Source organism: Myxocyprinus asiaticus, chromosome 14 (assembly GCF_019703515.2).
Source record: "Myxocyprinus asiaticus isolate MX2 ecotype Aquarium Trade chromosome 14, UBuf_Myxa_2, whole genome shotgun sequence".
NCBI classification, from domain to species: Eukaryota; Metazoa; Chordata; class Actinopteri; order Cypriniformes; family Catostomidae; genus Myxocyprinus; species Myxocyprinus asiaticus.
Window position 1 is genome coordinate 37,953,051 of NC_059357.1, and position 16,849 is coordinate 37,969,899.

Here is a 16,849-nt window from a genome sequence, read left to right on the forward strand (position 1 = left end):
GAAGTTTTAATGAAGTTGAATCTGTATCTTATATACAAGTTATTATTAACAGTAATACATTAACAGTAAATTAAACAATCCACAATTCATAATAAGCACAACCTGAATGTATTAAAAATACACTGAAATGAAAATGTATTGAGGAAAATATCAATTCTCGCATTTCTTAAGTGTTTTTATTTAAATGACATTTAAACAGTAGGCTACATGCACTTCATGTTTTCACGTTTCCTTCTACAGTAAGGATTTTGTCTCTGAAGTCATGTCCACATTAATACGTTTTTGTTTGGAAACGCATCTTTTTCTCTACGTTTCAGCCTTCCGTCCACAGTGATATGGCATTTTTGACAGCGAAAATGCTCTCCCAAGTGGATAAATTTGAAAATGCTGTCTTCTCTTTGTAAAACAACGGAGATATCTGAATACGATGACGTATTTGTGGTCAAGTGACGCATTCATATGATCCATTCAACTCAAAACAATCAAGATGGTGGCCCATGTTGTAGTGGCGCTGTTGTGCCTGATATTCACTTTGATAGTGTTGTTAAAGATAAATGTTACTTTGTACAACCTTCACATTGGATTCCTTCAAAGGCAACGGGAAGTTTACTCGGAATTGGTGTGTGGCGATGGAACACGAGGACAATTGCGTTTCAGACACTGAATGGAGATTTTTCACATGCCCAATAAGGGGATTTCCAGACTTTTGGAAAACTTTTGAAAACGGCAGTGTTGACGGAGAGCGTTTTCGAAAACAAAAATGCAGTTTTCAAATGTATCCAGATTAATGTGGACGTAGCCTGATGCAACGTTGATTTTTTCAAGTTTGCATAAGAACGGTTGGTTAGTCAAAAATCAAACTTTAATCAAGCTATACACGACTTAGTTTATTATTGTTACAATTTTTATTCAATAACGTTAATGATTGTCGATTAAGAAAATGTACAATTTGCAACCCTAGGATAAACAAATGTGTTGCACCGTATGTCATTGTGTTCCAGCAGAAGTCCACAAATTTATGGTTATCATGGGGTTATTACATTATAGCTGTATACAGGTTTTGCACTATTTTTGACCAATGGATTTCCATGATCTTTCCAGTCATTTGTGATTATCCCTTTAATCTCGGATGGGCCCATCGAGAAAAAAATATTTATCAAAATATTAATAAGTATAGTCTTGACCAACACATAATAGGTATCATTTTAAAGCTTAGAAGCTGTACTCTACAATGCATGTAGGCATTATGACCAAAACAACAAGTGCTTTCAAATTTGCAGACAAATCAGACGTGTTCTGTGTTTCTAATTTATTAATCATTTTGCACTGTAAATATTATCGTAACCAGTAAAAAAACTAAAAAATAAATAAAAATAAAAAACTGATCAAATAGCCATGTTTATATGTCGTTGGAAAGCTCTCAAAGAGATACAACCAACCTATTTGTTTTACTCTCAGACAAGTAAAAGTATATGACATACATGTTACTTGTAAACAGGTGTTGTTCATAAGCCGCGTTTTTGCTAATAACTTCATGAAAATTAAACAGAACATCGTGGATTCCCATTAAAACAAGCCCAAACACAACGTTGTCGGATGCAAAGATCATTAGATAATCCACACAAAGCACAATGTGCATGCAGAATTTAATGTGCTATCTGGCTAAAAACATGTTAGCTTTCCTGGATCAAATGACTTCATTGGAAATTATGTAGTACGTTGACAGTGTCATGGAACACTAAACAAATCATATTAGGATTCAGATCACTGCAACCAAAGGTTGAAGTCTTCCAAATATGGGCAGAGAAGATTGTTCACTCTAATTACATATGGCCACCAGGAGATGGCGCCAAGTACATGAAACAGACTCAGTGATGGATCAAATAACACAGATGGAACTGAATGAGATCTCATTACTCATGCCTGCATGCTTTGGAGAGAGAACATTCCTTTAGTCATTGTGTAATTAGTTCTTATGTACAATTATTATGTTTTATTTGTTTGGAGAGGCTTTTGTGCACTTGGAGACATTTTTGGACAGTAGGATAAATCATATTTATAATGCTATAACTTTCGAGTGCTTTGTCGTATCAACACAAAATTTTACTCAGTTACAGGTGACATGACTGGGAACATCTTGAGTTATTCAGAGCTACCTTATTTACACCCTGAGATATATAATTTTTAATCAGATTTTTTTTTTTTTTTTTTTTAAAGTAAATTTTTGGCTCAGGTTTTTTTTTTCTTAATTTTTCAGCAGTTTCTTGGGCTGAGAGTCTCCAAACTGACCATAATCTTTTTTAAGTTTTCATTAAAATTATACCAAACACTTGAACCTCCTTGTTTGTTTTTTTTTGGTCAATTTATAAGCCTTTAATTTTGGGAATGCCACTGAAACAGGAAATCTTTAAAAACACCTTCAGAGCTTAAAGGGTTAATGGATGAGGATTTAAAAAAATATTTTTTATCCACACTGATTTGCTAATGAACCACACAGACCAATGTGTGAACCGGTTCAACCGAGTCACAAAAAGAATGATTCTCAATTAACATCATTATGGCTTGAGAACAAGTTTTATCTACATACAGGCAATAAATAGATGAAATATTTCATCTGCATAACAATAAAAATGTTTGTTCACTTTCACCATATTTCTTTTTATAGTGTATAGGGTTCGTATAGATGCTTCAAAGTTAAATTCAAGGACTTTTCAAGCATATCTTTATTTGTTTTTGTTGGGCCTCATGTATTCAGATAGAAGACAAAGGCAGGCCTAACAGTCAAAAACATTCCTCAAGCCCCCTCCTAAGTCGTAAATTGTACTGACAAAAATCGCGCCAAAATCAAACAAAGGGAGTCCAAAAAAGACTACAGATCCACGAAGCCTTGCCCACTAAAGGATCGAGCACTCAACTCCTATTGGATGAGGCACACAACAGAACGTCCCTCAAACATGACATCATCAGGACTTCAAATAATTCTGAAATGCTTCCAAAGTTGCTTCCGGCGACTTCGTTCACCGAATACGGACGTAGCTTTTTGCTGCTCTCCGGTGTAACCTCGTGGCATAAGGAAGTAATGTCCGACTTGAAACTGTAGCCATACAATCTCCATCTCGCTGGACGAGTTGAGATTACCCTGTGTTCAACCAAACACTCTAACGGATCCGAAGGAGACCGCCGAGCAATTCGCATCTTCATCCATTGGCCTACAGAAGTGAAGAGATTAAAGATTTCTCTTCCATCTTCAATCAAGTCGACATTTCTGAGTTCTCCGCCAGCCCGCCGAGAATCAACAGCCGTACCGCCCGCCGACAGCGCGAGGAAACGACCTCTCGTCATCACACGAGCCTCAAGGAACCGGGTCAAAGTTAAAGGACGGAGGAAAGCCCCGCTCGTAAAACCGCGTCTCTGAGTGATGAACACGGCTGCTTCATCTCCAGCTATCGCGAAATCAGCTTTCGGGCTGTCACTGAATAATCTCTCTCTCTCTCTCTCTCTTTCTCACTAACCACACTGACACACACACACACACTGTCACACACACACCTTATGTGTTATAGGATTATTTTATTTCCATATCTAATCATATCACTGTTTAGTTTGTAGTTGTAAGTCGGAGGTTTATTGACTGCATTGTATTAATTATTAATTGATATTACTGCATAAATAAACTTTGTTTATATTACAAAGAGAAGTGTTTTGGTTTGTTTTGCATACGCCTGTGTCGTGCTGACGGGATGTCAGTGCTCGGATTCAAACCTTCATTCATTGTTTTTTTTCCCGAAAATCGATATTCTTCGGATGTCGATTTTCCTAAGAAAACAATCTAATGTTGAGACTGTTTTAATATTCGGTTATTAGTCCCTGATTTCAGGGTGATGCCCCGTCAATGTTAATCCTTATTAATATTCTATTGATTTTTGATAATTGATAATTATCTTTGATTGAATTAGAATGATCAATAAGCTAGTGTTAATTTTAATGTTTCATCGATGTTAACAATTGATAAGTGTTGATTTTAAAGGATTAAAAAAAAGCTAACATTGATTCTCATCAATGTTCTATTGATTTTAATAATTAATAATTATCTTTGATAATTATTAATTATTGCTAATAACCAAACTTGCTCCTAAACATAGCACATTACATTTACTGGAGTCCTATATGAGGTTTTAATGAGTTAGATCCAATTAATTAATTTAAATATTGATTAATAACTACAGAAATAATTATTAATTATTTCTGATAGTAACACTGATCTAAACAACCAGTAAAGCCCTACATTTTTAAGGACTATGCTCGAGATGCCATTAAAACAAATTCTATATTTGTTAATTTTAAATAAAAATATTTGATTCGTTCAGTTAATTTATTTTTATAAAACACCACTTATTACAAGTACAACATTTCTTAATGTGCATCTTTAACTACACGTTCTCACAGTAACAATTCTTGGTTCATTCTTGAAGAAATTGATGTGCAATTGTAGTGTGCTCCCTTAAAACACACTTCGCTTTCCAACTAAAGGGAATAACTGGGTCTGTAAACATTAGTCCATATGACTCGTGCTGTGTTCCATGTTTTCTAAAGTTACACAACAGAGTTATGTGAGGAACTGACCCAAATAGCAAATGGGTCACTCTCAATTTTTTTTTTGAAATTTTCCATTCAGTTTTTGCCCATAATCACTGAGGGTAAACATTTTGTAACATGTTGACATTATTTTTATTCATAAAGGACAACTTGACCTTTATACTTTCTTTTATTATTTAATTTTGTTTCACGAACGAAGCAAGTTAACACTAAGTTAACACTAATGAGGGTTAAATGGGTTACACCACCACATTTTTGTGTGTGAAATGTGAATTAATAACTTTTTAACATGCTGGGAAAAATCACTATATGCATATTTAAGCAGCCTCTTAACTTTGACCTTAAAAATTCTTTTCCACAACTTTTTGTATTTAAAATTTTAAAAATGATTTTAAAACATTAAAAAAAGGTTTTAACATTGATAACACCAATGCCATGAAATCAAGGGACAAACATTCTTTTTAAATTATTAATAATAATTTTGTTTTGCTTTTTTGCACAATTGTTCAGCCTTGCACTAATGCTTGTATTAAAAATAAGTACAAAATAAACACATACATAACTTTACATGTCATAGAAGTGGTATACCAGATGAAGGGGACAAGGATTTTTTCAGGCAATTGATAATTTCAAATATATTTTCTAAAACATGTGCAAAACAGGGTCAAGCCATTTCACATAATTAAAGGTTAGGTTATAGAATGATACCCTTTAATTTCATTCTTTTTTTTTTTTTTTTGGCTACTTGAAAGCTTCTTTGTGACTTTAAGCACCTTGTACAAACCCTGATTTTAGTCATTTCTAAGATTTGTCTAAGCCAGGAAGACACAATTTTAAAATTCACTGATATTTCCAGGTTGAATGACTTTGGAAAACCTGTATAATTTCCAGCTATTATTGCAAATAAATAAATGAAAAATATAAATAGCAAATATTTCATTCTGATGCATATAAAAAGTGAATTAAAGCCCTGTCATAGGTCACCATTCTCCAATAAACTCTGTGTCAACACTCACCAATTAGTGTCACTAAGTGAGGCCATGACATCAGCTAGTACTTGATCATCGACTATGACATCATCATAGGTCAAGAGCATTTCGTACACCTGGCTGGCAGTCGTCTTTCTGATCTTCAGACCCAAGAGAAGGAAAAGACACAGAACAATGGAGTCAATATCAGAATTACATCCTGGATACAACAGAAGTATTGGCTAGATTAAGTCTGGGGTAAAGTCAACTACATGCATGTTCTCCCCACAGACTGTCATAGACCAAATTTGCCCATGTATGGAGTCAGGAAGTAGATGCTCACCACGGGGAAAGGGTGACCGAGCAACATTAGCAGCTGCACTAAAACATTCTTCCTCACATCACCCTGAAACTGCACCATTCCACAGAACCTAAGGGGAAATAACGATCTCAATATTTAAAGCCTTTTGAAAATATTACATATATTTAACCAACCAATTATTTTTCATCCTCATAATGTGTGTACACTGGATGTGTGCACCTACAAAGTGCAATAGCACTTACACAGCTATACATGACAACAACTTCTGGACATCTTTGGACTTCTTGATTTCCTCCTTACACAGTGAGAGCAGCTCTACACCAAATGGATGACTGAAACCAGAGAGATGGCATAAGAAACAAACCAACAACCTTTATCTTCCTGTTTCAACACATGCCTTGGCCATGCTCATCCTCAGTTCTCTCAAACGTTCTCCCTGTGAGAGCTCTCTGTGTATTTCTGCCATGATATCATCTCTCATGCCGAGCTCTGGATGCTTTGTTTATCTGAGTCAAGGGAGGCAATGATGGACACTGGGCTTTCCCACGCTCACCTCTCCTCACTGGTGAAGAGTTCAAAGCAGCCGTTTGCAAGGATTTGGTCCACCATCTTCAGTAAAGGGACAGAGACCCTGTGAATGAACAAGTATCAATCAAAATATTGTACAAATTCACTCATGTTAACTGAAGCTGAAAGCAATGAAAGCATACACTTTAATAATGTGAAACATCAAAAATCAGCCAAAGTTAAAGCAAATACATTCCAGGGCAATAATGACTAATACAGAGCTTGAAATCCACATAAACCCTCACTGTAGGGCTGGTCAGTAAGATGACGGTGCAGTGCTGTGTAATAAGAAAGTACACCCCATGAAAGGTTTCTCCTTGTTTGTATGTTGGCATACAGACACTTTGTACAGTAATGACGGGCGAAGGTGTTATAATTTAACCATTAAAAATATGATTTGGAAATGTCTTATTTAACTAAAATATCAACAGAAACTCAACTGTCATCTTGTAAAATGTAGTTGCTGGTATATGATATATATATATATATATATATAGATATATATAAATATATATATATATATATATATATATATATATATATATATACACACACACACACATACATACATACACACACAGTGCATCTGGAAAGTATTCACAGCGCTTCACTTTTTCCACATTTTGTTATGTTACAGCCTTATTCCAAAATGGATTAAATTAATTATTTTCCTTAAAATTCTACAAACAATACCCCATAATGACAATGTGAAAGAAGTTTGTTTGAAATCTTTGCAAACTTATTAAAAATAAAAAACAAAACAAAAAAAAAATCACATGTACATAAGTATTCACAGCCTTTGCCATGACACTCAAAATTGAGCTCAGGTGCATCCTGTTTCCACTGATCATCCTTGAGATGTTTCTACAACTTGACTGGAGTCCACCTGTGGTAAATTCAGTTGATTGGACATGATTTGGAAAGGCACACACCTGTCTATATAAGGTCCCACAGTTAACAGTGCATGTCAGAGCACAAACCAAGCCATGAAGTCCAAGGAATTGTCTGCAGACCTCCGAGACAGGATTGTATCGAGGCACAGATCTGGGGAAGGGTACAGAAACATTTCTGCAGCACTGAAGGTCCCAATGAGCACAGTGGCCTCCATCATCCATAAATGGAAGAAGTTTGGAACCACCAGGACTCTTCCTAGAGCTGGCCGCCCGGCCAAACTGAGCGATCGGGGGAGAAGGGCCTTAGTCAGGGAGGTGACCAAGAACCCGATGGTCACTCTGACAGAGCTCCAGCATTTCTCTGTGGAGAGAGGAGAACCTTCCAGAAGAACAACCATCTCTGCAGCACTCCACCAATCAGGCCTGTATGATAGAGTGGCCAGACGGAAGCCACTCCTCAGTAAAAGGCACATGACAGCCCGCCTGGACTTTGCCAAAAGGCACCTGAAGGACTCTCAGACCATGAGAAACAAAGATTGAACTCTTTGGCCTGAATGGCAAGCATCATGTCTGGAGGAAACCAGGCACCGCTCATCACCTGGCCAATACCATCCCTACAGTGAAGCATGGTGGTGGCAGCATCATGCTGTGGGGATGTTTTTCAGCGGCAGGAACTGGGAGACTAGTCAGGATCAAGTGAAAGATGAATGCAGCAATGTACAGAGACATCCTTGATGAAAACCTGCTCCAGAGCGCTCTGGACCTCAGACAGGGGCGAAGGTTCATCTTCCAACAGGACAACGACCCTAAACACACAGCCAAGATAACAAAGGAGTGGCTACGGGACAACTCTGTGAATGTCCTTGAGTGGCCCAGCCAGAGCCCAGACTTGAACCTGATTGAACATCTCTGGAGAGATCTGAAAATGGCTGTGCACCGACATTCCCCATACAACTTGATGGAGCTTGAGCGGTCCTGCAAAGAAGAATGGGAGAAACTGCCCAAAAATAGGTGTGCCAAGCTTGTAGCATCATACTCAAAAAGACTTGAGGCTGTAATTGGTGCCAAAGGTGCTTCAACAAAGTATTGAGCAAAGGCTGTGAATACTAATATACATGTGTTTTTTTTTATTTTTATAAATTTGCAAAGATTTCAAACAAACTTTTTTCATGTTGTCATTATGGGGTATTGTTTGTGGAATTTTGAGGAAAATAATGAATTGAATCCATTTTGGAATAAAGCAGTAACATAACAAAATGTGGAAAAAGTGAAGCGCTGTGAATACTTTACGGATGCACTGTGTGTATATATGTCAGTCTGTTACATCAACTAGGAGAAATGATTGCCCATTCCTCCATGCAGAATGCCTTTAACTGTGACACTGGAAGGGAGATTCTACGAGTATGCCAGGCAAGAAAGCAGGAGGTGAGCACAGTAAACATAGAAAATATGTATTGGAAGAGGTGAAAAAGTCCTGTCTTTACATTCAATGCAGAAAGTAATAAGAGGACTCATTCACATTAAGGTCTTAGGATGTTCTTGGTAAATTTAAATTAGCTCAAGAATGGTAATCTCTGTTATGCTCAGAAACTAAGGTAAATATTTCTTAGGGCTGCAAATGAATACAAAAAAAATGAATAATTAATCGCAATTAATCAAGTGCATGTTAAAATGTTAATTAGACACATTTTACAGGTATAAATCTTTAATTCAAGTAAATGTATACATGCCATAAACTCAGTGGACCTGCTGTAATTAAAAAAAACTTGTCATTTTTCAGTGGACTTTTTTTTTTTTTTTTTTTTAATAATATGCCCATGAGGTCAGATTAAATTCATATCAAGTTTTAATGGCAAGATAAATTTAAAGTGTACACTGCCAATGCATTATTAGACACTATACATACAGATATAAAACAAATTGAATGCTTAAGCTTAATTTGCTGAAGTTAATTTTTAGAACTATTATTTTCTCTGGCTGCTGTTCAGTTTCTATCGCTCACAAGCGAAGTCTCTCTTGCGCAGTTTCGTTTTTGACACTGGTACAGATGACAGTGAGCGAGCATTTTCTGGTAATGCGAATATATATAGCAGCTTCCCACACCTGGCTCACCACTTGCGGGTGAAGTTCTCCTACATTAAATCTGCTCCAGTGCTTATTATGCCCGGAACATGTGTAGCATCTAATGAATAAACGTGCACTGCTCCACACATTCAGTTTCTGAGCTAGGAAATGTGAGTCGAGCGTGTACCTCCTGGAAATTTGTATATGGCAAATTGTTTTTTTTCTCCCCAATTTGGAATGCACAATTCCCAATGCGCTCTAAGTCCTCGTGGTGGCATAGTGACTCACCTCAATCTGGGTGGTGGAGGACGAATGTCAGTTGCCTCCGCGTCTGAGACCGTCAATCCGCGGAGACCTAGCGCATGTGGGGGCTTCACGCTATTCTCCACGGCATTCACGCACAACTCACCACGCACCCCACGAGAGCGAAAACCACATTATAGCGACCACGAGGAGGTTACCCCAAGTGACTCTACCCTCCCTAGCAACCAGGCCAATTTGGTTGCTTAGGAGACCTGGCTGTCACTCAGCACGCCCTGGATTCGAACTCACGACTCCAGGTGTGGTAGTCAGCGTCTTTACTCGCTGAGCTACCCAGGCCGTGGCAATTTTAGCCACACGAAGTCAGGAAAAACATCAGTGAAGTTACAGGAAAACGGATACTGCAGTAATTGCGTTAAAAAATAATAATTCCGCATTAAACAATCAACTATTAATTGCGGAAAATAATGTGTTAAATTTTCCAGTCCTAATATTTATGAATAAAAATAAGGAGACATTTAATATCTCTTCATAAAGTTGGGCAGTTTTGTTGCTTTGTACTTTAAAAAAGTACAAAGCAACAAATGTTATGTTAATGTGAAAATTAAAGTCGGACCTGTCATTGCATAGCATGTCTTGGCATATATGCACATTGCCCGTTAATCATTGGCTGACGCTTCGAAAGGTCAGTGACAATGGGGTTAAATTTGAAATTTAACACCCTTTAGATGTGATTGTATTCACACTTTTTTTTTTTATTGAATTTTAAGCTATTAAAAACTATTGTGATTTATACAGTTACCACGATATAAAATGACTTATTACATCAGTTTGACATAGACAGCTGTTTTGTGGCTGTGTTGTGTTCAGCGGTGCAATTATACCTGTCATTGCGGAGGTTATCTCTGAAGATGCATAACAGTGTGTCTCCAAACTGTTGCAGTGCTGTGGCATCCTGTTGAACGCCCTTTAAGTACTCAAATAAAGACTGAGAGGAGAAACGCACCTACAGACACAGACAAAAACACAAGGCTTTTTCACTAGAAATATTTGGCCATTTTGAAATCACAACTTTGGCAATAACTGTTCGCTTTCCCAATTGACAGAAGGGTCACCTCCTTTTTGTATCAGTTCTAAAAAATAAAAAAAATTTCATTTCAGCAAATTCGTATACGCCTCTTTTGCTTTAAATAAAATGCACTACATATATCAGAGGTTCCAGATCTTTTGACCAAATCATTTTTTTTATGATTTTTACATTTCCAATTTCCAGACTTTTTCAGTTGCTTGTGATTACTAGATGCAGATTTTTAAACATCAAGCCAAAGTTTTTATGGCTGAGCATAACAAAAAATATATATTCACTATGGAAATTTCCATGACTTTTCTATGACTTAAAATATATACTATACAGTATATACAGTTGAAGTCAGAAGTTTACATACACTTAGGTTGAAGTCATTAAAACAAATTTTTTAAACCACTCCACAGATTTCATATTAGCAAACTATAGTTTTGGCAAGTCGTTTAGGACATCTACTTTGTGCATGACACAAGTAATTTTTCCAACAATTGTTTACAGACAGATTGCTTCACTTTCAATTGACTATATCACAATTCCAGTGGGTCAGAAGTTTACATACACTAAGTTAACTGTGCCTTTACGCAGCTTGGAAAATTCCAGAAAATTATGTCAAGCCTTTAGACAATTAGCTTCTGATAGGCTAATTGGAGTCAACTGGAGGTGTACCTGTGGATTTTTAAGGCCTACCTTCAAACTCAGTGCCTCTTTGCTTGACATCATGGGAAAATCAAAAGAAATCAGCCAAGACCTCAGAAAAATATGTGTGGACCTCCACAAGTCTGGTTCATCCTTGGGAGCAATTTCCAAATGCCTGAAGGTACCACGTTCATCTGTACAAACAATAGTATGCAAGTATAAACACCATGGGACCACGCAGCCATCATACCACTCAGGAAGGACACGCATTCTGTCTCCTAGAGATGAACGTAGTTTGGTGCAAAAATGCAAATCAATCCCAGAACAACAGCCAAGGACCTTGTGAAGATGCTGGAGGAAACAGGTAGACAAGTATCTATATCCACAGTAAAACGAGTCCTATATCTACATAACCTGAAAGGCTGCTCAGCAAGGAAAAAGCCACTGCTCCAAAACTGCCATAAAAAAGCCAGACTACAGTTTGCAAGTGCACATGGGGACAAAGGTCTTACTTTTTTAGAGAAATTTCCTCTGGTCTGATGAAACAAAATTTAACTGTTTGGCCATAATGACCATCATTATGTTTGGAGGATAAAGGGTGTGGCTTGCAAGCCGAAGAACACCATCCCAACCGTGAAGCATGGGGGTGGCAGCATCATGTTGTGGGGGTGCTTTGCTGCAGGAGGAACTGGTGCACTTCACAAAATAGATGGCATCATGAGGAAGGAAAATTATGTGGATATATTGACGCAACATCTCAAGACATTAGCCAGGAAGTTAAAGCTTGGTTGCAAATGGGTCTTCCAAATGGACAATGACCCCAAGCATCAATCCGATCATGTGCGAGCAAGGAGGCCTACTAACCTGACTCAGTTACACCAGTTCTGTTTGGAGGAATGGGCCAAAATTACAGCAACTTATTGTGAGAAGCTCGTGGAAGGCTATCCAAAAAGTTTGACCCAAGTTAAACAATTTAAAGGCAATGCTAGCAAATGTATGTAAACTTCTGACCCACTGGGAATGTGATGAAAGAAATAAAACATGAAATTAATTATTCTCTCTACTTTATTATTATGACATTTCACATTCTTAAAATAAAGTAGTGATCCTAACTGACCTAAGACAGGGAATGTTTTCTACAATTAAATGTCAGGAACTGTGAAAAAATGAGTTTAAATGTATTTAGCTAAGGTGCATGTAAACTTCTGACTTCAACTGTATATATATTTTAAATTACCATGATCTTTCCTGGCTTGGAAATCACAATTTTCAAATTCCCTGATATCTGCAGGTTTTCTATGACATGGCATAGACACATCATATAATTATGTTGGCCACCCTTCTCTTTATGTATTGGTATCAGCAAAGGCAACTGAAAAACCTAAATCAGCCAATGAAAACTTTTCCCACTAGAGTTATTGGAGCAGACCTGAGCCTGTATAAGTTTGGTATGAAAGCTGGGGTAAAAGATGTACACTTGAAAACAGGGCTCTGTGAGTGCAGCTTGCATTCTGTGCATGTCTTGCAACGCATCTGCAGCAGACCAATGAAAATTCAGTTCTGGGCATGTCAAGTAATCGAACCAAGTGTGAAAACAGTTTCAGAGTCATTGATGTAATGGTTTGTGTGAACATAACGTATGAGATAGCAGGTTCCTATAGATTCCGAGTGAAAACAGGAAATAATCAGCAGAGAAAGCAGCACTTTCACTCAACTTCCTGAACATAATGGAATTACCCAGTACACTCACATTTAACACAAACTTCTCCCGTGTAGCAGTTTTATTGCATGTATATGTGTGTAAAGGGTCAGCTGAAGTATCACTAAGCACAGAATCAGACCAAAGTCTACTGTGTACTCCAGAGGGAAGCTCTGTACACTGTTCTCCATCATTCAGCATTTCGTCTGTGAGAACCACTCATATAACCAGCAGTTTTGGCTCAGGGACATTATGCTGTTCCAGACTGAAGGTGAGAGCGTAACCTCTACTGAGTGTCCCCTCAAAGAAGAGAGAGAGAGAGAGCAAGCAAAACTCTGCATGGTCTTATGGGGTTGTAGTTTATAGGGCCAGTTGGCAGATGAGTTGACGTTTATTGTGCTCGAAGCTCCTATTAAAGGCCTTCAAATTATATTTCTTCATATACAAATACTGATGGCTATAAATAACAAAAGCTCGAAGACGATGTACCAACAGCCACTGGAGCAGAGGCTCTGAGCCTCAAACACTAGGGGTTTAAAAGTTAAACATAATGGAGGGATTGAGAGAAAAGCAGAGAACGAGTGAGTGAGACAGAAAAGTGATGAAGAAAGAAAGAGACAATCATCAAACGAATCGTTCAGACAGTTTTTTTGAATCACTTGACCGATTCAAAAGAATCAAATCTATTTGACATATGATTTGTTGGCAAATTGGACATCACTATCAATGATCTGCATGCAGTATACATTTGCAGATTTGTTATTTTTCACCTTGTTCAGTTGTAAAAGTAACAAAACAGTCTGGAGAAATGCATCATAGTAAGTAATAGTTCACCCTAAAATGAAAATTCTCTCATCATTTACTCTCCCTCATGCCATCCCAGATGTGTATGACTTACTTTCTTCTGCTGAACACGAAGATTTTCAGAAGAATATTTCAGCTCTGTAGGTCAATACAATGCAAGTGAATGGTGACCAGAACTTTGAAAATCCAAAAATCACATAAATGCTGCATAAAAGTGATCCATAAGACCCAGTGGTTTAATCCATGTGTTCTGAAATGATACAAACGCTTTGGGTGTGAAACAGATCAACATTTTAATCCTTTTTGCTCTATAAATCTCCACTTTCACTTTCAGAATAGACTTGTGTGTCTGTTTTTCACCCACACCTATCATACCTCTTCTGAAGACACAGATTTAAACCACTGGAGACTTATGGAGTACTTTTATGCTGTATTTATGTGATTTTTGGATCTTCAAAGTTCTGGTCACCATTCACCTACAGATCTGAAATATTCTTCTAAAAATCTTCGTGTTCAGTAGAAGAAAGAAAGTCATACACAGCTGGGATGGCATGAGGGTGAGTAAATGATGAGGATTTTCATTTTTGGGTGAACTATTTCTTTTAAAGGTATTAATTTTCTCCAAATGTAGTGAAGTAAAAGTGAATGTCAACTGAAATATTTATCCTTATATTAAAGTAAACTATTCAAAAACTGTACTTACTGTAAGTACAGAAACAATGTATTTGTACTTTGTTACTATACACCCCTGGTAGTGATTTGTATTTATCTGTTATCTAACATTTTATATATTTAACAATGTTTTAGTAGTGACCTGTTCCTGTCTTTGAAGTTGTGGGAAAAGTTACGAGCTCGGATTAATACTTAGGGTTATGGGTTTGTTCAATCCTTAATGCCTTTCTCAAGCACATAAAATAAATAAATAGATTAAAAAAAAAAACAAACAAAAAAAAAAACAATAAGGTTTCATTTGTTAACAACATTAGTTAACATGAAGTAACAATGAAAAACACTAAGCATTTATTAATTTTAGTTCATGTTAATTTCAACAAAGTAATTTTAAATAAAAAAAAAAATTTAATCAAAAGCTGTATATGTTAACATTAGTTAATTCACTATGAACTAACATTAACTAACAATGAACAATTGTATTTTTATTAACATTAACAAAGGTGAATAAATGCTGTAAAAACATATTGTTCATTGTTAGTTCATGATACCTAATTCATTAACTAATGTTAATGAATGGAAACTTGTAAAGTGTTACCAGTTATTCTAACACATTTCTGACATTTTCAAGGAAAATGCAAATCCAAAGCGATTCAACACTGGCTTATTTTCTGAACGCCCCAAATAACAGACCACTTTTGTGTTGTAAGTCTTACTAAGTTGAAATGTAGCAATGATAAGTAACAATACATGGTCTAATAGTCTCAATTTCCCTGAAACTATTCACACTTCTGACAGCGGTCACCACAGACAAACTCTAAAGAGCAGATTGTTTGATGACTCCACCTGTTGGTCACCCTTGTGTATGTTCCATCTTTCCTCACAATGCAATTTAAGCTATTTGATCAACTCCTGCATAAGAAATCTAAAATATGCCTGGGCTTCAGGCAAAAATGCCACAAAAAATGATAAATATGCCCCATTATTTAAAATGAAAGGGGGGGAAAAAAAGTTATCTGCTATTTTACATTTGATATATCTCATAATGTTTTAGTCTATACCTATCTAGTTGGGTTTAGTGCCTCTCAAGACACTAAAGTGAACTCTAGATATTAATAGTCACTCTTTTTGATGCAAGTGTTGTTGAATGTGTAGATACTATGAAGTTATGAAAAATACAAAAACAAGTGGTGGATGAAAAAAAAAAAAAATACAATTTGAACACTTCCTATGACTACAAAATGTGAAAAGGCAATTACATCAAAAACGAATAAAAAAAAAAGAATAGTAGTTTCACTTTAAAGGTAAAGAACAAAAGCAAACAAACATTGAATTCCAGGAGCAAATATTAATAAAGTAAATTCCTGGCACAGCTTGGAACCCTCCATTCCCGTCTCATTGGTTATGATGGTTGCAGTCTTTGTTGGTTAATTCACCAAGCCTATTTTAGTAAAAAGAGTGAATTGTGCTTTAATGCTTTTGTTTATGTGGCGTAACCTACTGTAGATTCGGTGAGGCCACCCACAGACACGGTGAGGCCCAGGAGCGTGTGGTACTGGTACTGAGGCAGCCGCAGGAGCTGAGTGATGTGAGGGAAGGCCTGTGATGCAGCATTCCAGTTGAGCAAGTTTCCTGTCTCTCTGTGGTACACATAAAAAACACCCAGTATGAGAGATAAACACAGATACAAGAGGTGGACAAAACAACAAAACTAGTGATAGACCGGGCCATATTTGGCTATTTTGTGATTATCAGCACGCCAGATAATTGTGTTCGCTTGGCCGAATAACAGAAGTGTTAACATTCCCTTGTGCCTATCAATAGATTTGTCAACACTTTCCGTTTTCAGCATTTTCTTTTTTCATGTTTATGCAAATGTGAGTAATTACTGCATACAATAAGAGTATGTTTCATTTTAGAAATGTTGTGTACATCTGATTTGCTGTTGTTAAATTGTATTATGTTTATCTGCATTCATGTCGGCCATCCTGCTCTCTATATAATATCAGCATCGGCCATTGAAAAACCCATATCGGTCAACACTAAACAAAACACCTAACAAACAGTATAGAGACAATGTTTATCATTTTCATTTTAACATTTCAAAATCATTTTATGAAATCTGTATGTTTGAAAAATGCATACATTTTTACACTGTCTAAAATAAACCAGAACTGTAAAAAAAAAAAAAGTATTTCTTGATAAAATAATAAACTATTGTGTGTTTGAAAATAAGATGTTTAAGATCCATTTATATTAAAAACTTGAAAACTGATTCTGGACTGA

General features: G+C 36.6%; 1 protein-coding gene across 2 annotated transcripts in view; it reads right to left on the reverse strand.

The window, feature by feature from the left end:
- LOC127451630 (tubulin-specific chaperone D-like) overlaps window positions 1-16,849 on the reverse strand; it is a 60,661-nt gene that overhangs the window by 3,474 nt on the left and 40,338 nt on the right. Inside the window, exons 32-37 of one of the 2 annotated variants that reach the window (XM_051716453.1) lie at window positions 16,065-16,203; window positions 10,556-10,677; window positions 6,440-6,517; window positions 6,129-6,218; window positions 5,908-5,995; window positions 5,613-5,725 (exon numbers count right to left, since the gene is read on the reverse strand). In XM_051716453.1, coding sequence (XP_051572413.1) covers window positions 5,613-5,725; window positions 5,908-5,995; window positions 6,129-6,218; window positions 6,440-6,517; window positions 10,556-10,677; window positions 16,065-16,203 — 630 coding nt within the window. Of the gene's footprint in view, window positions 1-5,612; window positions 5,726-5,907; window positions 5,996-6,128; window positions 6,219-6,439; window positions 6,518-10,555; window positions 10,678-11,442; window positions 11,586-16,064; window positions 16,204-16,849 lie in introns of those variants that run through there. The other variant, XR_007899122.1, reaches the window with a different exon arrangement.